Source organism: Cimex lectularius, unplaced genomic scaffold (assembly GCF_000648675.2).
Source record: "Cimex lectularius strain Harlan isolate CLEC.00 unplaced genomic scaffold, Clec_2.1 scaffold332, whole genome shotgun sequence".
Lineage (NCBI taxonomy): Eukaryota > Metazoa > Arthropoda > Insecta > Hemiptera > Cimicidae > Cimex > Cimex lectularius.
In genome coordinates, this window is record NW_019394218.1 from 195,720 (window position 1) to 203,101 (window position 7,382).

General features: G+C 35.2%; 1 protein-coding gene across 1 annotated transcript; it reads left to right on the plus strand.

Moving 5' to 3' along the window:
• The first annotated feature begins 260 nt into the window (after nucleotides 1-260).
• On the plus strand, nucleotides 261-6,490 carry LOC106665143. Its single transcript, XM_014391364.1, has 10 exons — nucleotides 261-574; nucleotides 2,766-2,960; nucleotides 3,015-3,193; nucleotides 3,259-3,352; nucleotides 3,407-3,568; nucleotides 3,717-3,815; nucleotides 3,879-4,063; nucleotides 5,815-5,944; nucleotides 6,000-6,197; nucleotides 6,259-6,490. The coding sequence occupies exons 1-10, from the start codon at nucleotides 404-406 to the stop codon at nucleotides 6,481-6,483; spliced, it is 1,638 nt and encodes a 545-aa protein (XP_014246850.1). The 5' UTR covers nucleotides 261-403; the 3' UTR covers nucleotides 6,484-6,490.
• Nucleotides 6,491-7,382: the final 892 nt, after the last annotated feature.

Here is a 7,382-nt window from a genome sequence, read left to right on the forward strand (position 1 = left end):
GACGTACAAAAGGCGTTTTCTTTGATAAAGCGGAAAAATGTCACCGAAACGTTGGATTTTGGAGATCATCTAACCTCCATCGTTCATATTAATAAAGTCAAACAAAATTTTGTTATGTACCTAAAAAATGTTTAACTTATCGAAAACTGCAGGCGTTGGGGAAAAGGTTTACAATTTTTACTGAATGTTAAAATCATAACTTATAAAACCTGATGATCACTTTTATTTATAAACATATTAATAAAACATTTGTGGTTAAAATAAATTATGTAAAAACCATGTGATAAACTTTTCAGTATGTATTAGATTTCCGAATAAATTATTTGTACAAATACACAAAATCTGCCGTTCTACTAAATTCTTCCAAGAGCTTTTCAACCACCATTGACAAAATTTTATAAACATGGCTGCTGATGCAAACACAGACGGTGATGAAAATTGCGATGATGCCTCATCACCAATAACGAGGGCTTACGAAACGAAACTCGACCAAGATTTTCTGTACTACCTCGACGAAGCTCACAGGGTATTTGAGAAGGCATCACTGAAACAGAAAGATAAAAGCTTAGTTACGGTATGTTGACTTTCAGAAAATCATCGGTTTCTGTAGTTACTTTTTTTTGTTGAACACTTTTTTTTTAATAAACTAGCCATATGACATTATAACGTCAGTTCCTTAAAATAATGTTGTTCATAAAGCCTCGTCTATTTTTATGTTATAACTGTAAATGTGATTTGGTTTTGAGTATGAACACCACTCGGTTTATCAAGTTACAAACAAAACACTTTATAAAGGCTACGACCTTATTGGTCATTAAAACTTGAGTCTATACAAGTCAACGGTGCAGCCCGGCCCCATCAGAGCGAAGCCCCGCAAACCCCGGCGCCGTGGCAGCCCAAGGCTTGGAAATAACGGAACCCCACGTATCTCTCGCAACTCATGCTTTTAACCCTAATATTGTGCACAGGGCTTTCTAGTCACCATCGACACCTCCTCCAAGCTCGCTGGAGATTCCTGATCTCAGAGTCCGGGGAGGCAATACAGCCCAAGATTGACCAGCACCCGAGGGGGTACGGGCGTCGCCAGAGGTCAGACGCGCCACACCGCCAACACGGGGAACCATCAAAGGAAACAAGAGTTGAGGGGATGGGATATTAAATTTTATCTATCAGTTGGATATCTGTTAAGAAGTTAAAAATTTTGTTTGTTGTTGAGTTGTTGCTTAGTATGCATTGGAGGTCTTTGGGGATTTGGTGGAGGGTTATTCTAGAGGTGTATAGGACAATCTATTAGAATGTGTGATATTGTGATAGTAGTTTTACTCAGAGATTGAATCATTAACTATTATCATAATCGTTTTTAAAGTGGTGTTGTGTGTATAAGTTTTTGATGAAATTTAATCATGTCGACAACAGTTTTCTTTATCTAAATTATCTTAAGCACGATTCTTACCATTTGAATTAGCCCTAGTTTGTTCTGAACGTTGATTTTATTATTATTTGACTCTATAAAAATTTAAAAAAGAAACCGAGATGTATATTATAAAACATGTGTTTTCACATCTGGTGAACAACTCAAGTTTCATAATATATACACAACAGAAGGCAGTGTATGATGTCAGATTCGAATTCTTGTGGTTTAAATATGTAGAGGGAGTGACAATTTGATGTCTTGAATTTGGTGAACACCTCAAAAATGGAGAACCATGACACCCTGAGAAAAAAATTTAATAACATTTTATTTTTAGCCTATTATATCATATTATAATAGTGATATTTTTTTCTCACGGTCGTAGCACTGAACCCGAAGGGCAAAATGCTGCCACTCTCTCGAGAAGGTCTCGAGGCCATAGTCGCTTAAAGGGAAGGGAATGTGGTGGGATGGCTTGAGCAGTAGGTTTAGTATGGGTCGAGAGGTTGGTATGAACCTTTTGGAATGTGGATACCATCAGTTCGTTGACAAAGCACAAAGTCCTTGTGGATAGGTTAATTTAGGTAGACCTTTGATTGGATGCATTGGATGTTGGCTGGTTTGGCAGAGCCCCTCAATTGAAACTCCAAAATCTTGTACAAGTCACTAGTTTTCGTGGTCCACTTGACCAATTAATTAAAAGATATTAATTGGTCAAGCGGACCACGAAAACTAGTGAACTGAATAAGTTAAAATGAAGTATATCTTCACTAAAGCTCTCCGAGGCCATTTCAATGTCGCCGAGAATCAAATAGATTACACTTACAGATTTGAAAAATGGCAAAAAAAGGAGGGAAAATTCGAAAGGTGAGGTTGAAATGGGAAGTTAGTGTTCGAATGGATCGAAGTCATGATAGCTCAGGTGGTAGAGTAGCGACGTATCTAGCCGAAGGTCGTGGGTTCGAATCCCGCTCGTGTTGACGTTTTTATCTCAACTAAAAACCTTAATTAATCTTGTCCAAGGTTAGTTGAGTTTTGACGGTCAAGCCAGAAAATAATTGAAAATCATGATTGTTTCTGTTTTAGATTTATTGACCAGTATGTATCTATTAGTTATTTCAATAGTTTGCAAACAAATCAAGTAAAGAAACACAAATCGTAGAAAGAAAAAAATTATTATAAAATCAATAAGAGTTACTGTCAAGTGGGTAAAATGATAGTACATGGTATTAAAGTTAATAATAATTAATGACCACTTGACAAAAGATTTCATAGCATATATGTATACACATGGAACAAAATGAATGATTATTTAAAAATGTTTTTATTTTATTGAAATTTTAATTGTTTTTAGTCTTGGTTTAATCGACTTATCGGCGAACCGTCGCAAACTGTTGATAAGAAAAAGCTTCGCAATATTTACCTTGTAGAACTCCTTCTGCAACTGTTAAACGGGACTTTGGAAGATGTTTTTAAGGAAAACCCTCCAGAAGGTCAGCTCGTGCCAGTGGACGAGGCATTCAGCTCGTACAAGAGAAAGAGAGGCATGGTACGTCTGTGAAAAGATAAAAATTGTACTCCGTAAATACATGATTTAATCAAGTCCGCAGACGAAATGCTAAATTCAGAATTGGATCCATGTGATCTGAAGCATATTTCCGAAGACAACAGAGTTTACTGCGCATGCAAAGCGATGCCCGACGATGGAGGAGCGTGTGGTTTTTTGGCAGTGTCATACGGCGGCGGAGACGCTGTTTGGCTAAGTGCTACAGGAGAGCAGATGTAACTTTAAGCCTTTTGCTTTCTCACCTGCTCATAAAATTTCACTAATAGTAATTATCAATCAGCGAACTTGAAGAACGAAATGATTTGACGGTAAAATACACAGTGTCCGGGGACGAAGATTGCAATATTTACGTGGAAAATCCCGAAGCCTCTTTTGTAAGTCTTGTGATTTTCTACTGTCTAAAACACGCATTAAGCTACTTTTTTCAGTTGAGATTTGAGCAAGATCCATCTCGAAGAGACAAACTGAGATGTTTTTACCAAGAGATTTTGGACGCAATCGACAAAGAGTTAAAACTAATACGAAAACAACCCGGATGGTTTGCCGGAATTCAGCATCCAGCAGTCAAAAACTTGGCAAACAAAATTTTGGTACGTCTCTCCAATATATCTACAATTCCGATGTCACATTTGCTTAAATTTTATATTTATCAACTTATAAAAACTAGTAATGTGTTTTCAAAATATTCGAATAGTAAATTTTAGTTCTTGATGAAATTATTAAATTTATTTATTTTAGAACAGCATAAAACCTGGCCAAACTGGCAAGACGATGGATGTTCACGACCTGAATCCAATTTTATACGCGCTGAAATTAAAGATTCAATGCAAGCTCGAGGTAAGTGAAGGCCCAGGTTTGGACAAAAATTAGAGAAATAATACAAAAAACTGTTGAAATCAGGATGAATCGTTGGCGGGCGAAAACCTTCCGACTGAATTTAACCAGGACGCCAAATTGGTAAACATGGGGAAAAGGATCTATCCGGTCGACGATCAAGAGATTTGGTGTGAAGCTTTCAAACTGGATATAACTGAATTCAGTTTAAACCAACTAGTACAAAATTATCCAAAATGTCTTGTTGATGCGTAAGTAATTCGAACAAAGCCCCGATGCGTTCAAATAGAATTTAATATATGTATTAATAATTATATATAGTTCTGGTAGTAGTCAGCAATCATGAATATTGTAAATTGACTTGGTAAATGTATACGTTTGTTTATGTATTTCTATTAATTCTATCACTATCACCATTACACATGATATATAATATTTGAACTAAAATAAAGTTTTTCATCGGTTTAAAATAATTTATCGACATAAATCCTGTTTCTGATAAAATCTACATTATCTGTCAAAAATAAAACCAACGACCTGGTTTTTGCACGAAAAATGGCCAAATTTGAAAATGAATATTTTCTCAGCCTTTTAAATCACAGACCTGCGCTAGGTCTCATTTTTGAAAGAATTTTTAATATTAAGCCAAACAAAATGCTTTTTAAATGTTTTCCTAGTTTCAGCCAATCATCAATAAATTCAAAAAATTCGGGAACACGTTAATTTTGCACTTTTTAATAAAATTTCAAATTGAGTGGAGCTGAGAAAATCGTCCTTGCAATCAATAGGAAATTTTAATAAGCTTTTAATTGGTCACCTTCTACATTCCCTGATTTCTCAACCGCTTTCGAGTTATTCGCGATTTTTGGGCAAAATCGCTCTCTCCCCCGATTTTCAAGAACGCATAAATTTTGAACCGTCATGTTTTCGCAAATTTTACGCTCTAGAACTTTTGTACCGAGGACTTTTTCAAAAAAGTGAACAAGGAAGAAACACTTTCTTACTTTTTCTTACTTTCACCTTTTGGGATGCGGAATGCTTTTGCTGTCGATAATCACTTATTTACCTTATCACGGAAATTCAATTTTTCCTTCCCATTTCACAGGTGTGGCAATTTGACTTCGAATAACGTATTGAAAAAATAAGTTTATGTATGGTAAAATTAGGAGAGAGGGTGATCGGTTTTTCCATGAGCAAGTAAAAGACCACGTTTTTTGCCCAAAAATCGGAAATAACTCCAAAACGGTTGAGTAATCGGGCAAAGTGAAAGTGACCATTTGAAACCTTATTAAACGGTTTTATCGGTTGTTAAAGGGCGCCGCTCGAGGACGATTTCCTGGCTTAACAGTTCAATTTGAAATTTCCGTAAAAATGGGTGGTGATTAGTTCCGTTACTCGATGATTATTCGGAAATCGTGAGATGCGGTCGGGTGTGATGTAGGTTTCAGAAAATCATTTTCTTTATCGTGCCAACATTTCGATCTTTTATTGAGATCATCTTCAGGGCTCAAAGAGTTTGTCTTCTGTGTAATTGTGCCATCCTTGCGTGTCGTGTTGAAAGTGCACTCAAGGATGGCACAATTAGACAAAAGACAAACACTTTGAGCCCTGAAGATGATCTCAATAAAAGATCGAAACGTTGGCACGATAAAGAAAATGTTTTTCTGAAACCTACATCACACCCAACCGCATCTCACGATTTCTGAATAACTTTCGTAAAAAGTACAAAACATGTTCCCAATTTTTTAATTTATTGATGAATGACAGAAACTAGGAAAACATTTAAAAAGATATCTTTTCAGCGTAAAATTTTCTAAAAAAGGACCTAGCGCAAGTCTATGACTTAAAAAGCTGAGAAAATATGCATTTCCAAAGTTGGCCATTTTTTCGTGCAAAAATCAGGTAGTTGTATTTGTTATATACATGCATTAATATGTGAACCATTTGCAACATGGTAATTAAACTTAAATATAAAAAATTAGTGGTTATATTTATTTTTCAGCTTTGTTACTCTACTAAATAAGCAGAAAGGTGTTATATTGAGTCAAGAACAGCGCTCTTACGAAATGCTTATTGTAGAAGTTCAAAAAGAGCTGTATAAACTGATCAGACAGGACCAGCAGGCGTACGAGGTGACTTAATTTGATGCGCCTTTCGCGTTGCATAAATAACGATTTGCCTTTGTAGGCTGCGTATGACGAGTATAGAAATCTGGCCAAAATTCGTGACTCAATTGGACACAATGAAAATAATCTATCTCGACAATTGGAACAGAGCAGGGAAGCAGTTGCAGAAATGGAATTTAAACTCAAATTGTGTGATGACGACAGAGAACAGATAAAAGCGCTTATGAGAGAAATAAAAATCGTAGACGATGCATTGAGCGTAGGTTTCCTTTCTATTATCGAAGTATTGTAAACATTACTAATTTAATATTTTATATCAGGTGATTTTAAAGGAGAAAGAGGAAGTGGAAGAAATTATCAAATCTGTAAATGATAAGTTACGGAGTCTGAGTAATACTGATCGAAAGGGCAATATAAAAAGCAACGTTTCCACATCTGCAAATTATTTGAATAAATTGCAATCGTTGATAGAACAACAAGAGGTACAAATAAACTGGCTTCAGCATAAAAAATTTTTGAGAGAAATGCAAACGAAAAACCATTAATATCCAAGAGTGGTTATTAATCCTAACGTAGCATCCCCTTAATTAGTAATAAAAATTAACTATGTGTTTGAATGAATAAATTTACAATTTTTTAACTAGCTGACTATAAACAACTGAATTATTTACCCGTTTCGAAACTAATCTCCGCTTTGAAACAGTAAACCCGTCCACATGGGTCGACTCGTTTGCAACCCGAGTTTCAATTCAGTTGCACTTGCAACTGTTTGGTGACCTTGTCGATGTAGGGGAAAGGGATCCACATACCGGTCGACTGAAACGAGAATTGAAATCATCCAACTGGTTTCGTGCGATCGTTCTTCCCCGTCAAGAAACGATTTCAGTTGCATGGTTGCACCGTTTCACACCAAATATGTGCGTATTTTCTATGAGTGATCAAGAAATAAACATAACTTCCGTGGGAGAGATCGTGAAACTTGAAGTACTATACTATTACAAACTCGGTGGGTATTCCAGAAAGGAAACAAAGGAGAAATTTGATTTGATTTGTTTGATTCAATTGTTCTGCTGTACGAGCAGCCTGGAGTTCATATTTCTCTCTAGGGAGACAAAAATGATAATAATACTTTATTTGACAGATGATATAAATAACAAAACACACTCTTTTAAAAAAACATAAGTATTTACAGTAATGAAATATACATCTATTTGAAATCAAGATTACTAACGAAATATTGATTTTTTTAAACAATGAAATAGCTAATAAGTTATAATAATATTCTCTGTGTTTTATAATATAATCAGAAAGAAAAAAAAATAATCTGATGAATACAGAACAAGATAAATTTATATACAAGTAATTAAGTAAATTTTTTTTTAATAAAAAATTAAACTCTTGTACCAGTTCTCAGCGATAAAACTAGCTATGATGAGCAAGTTTT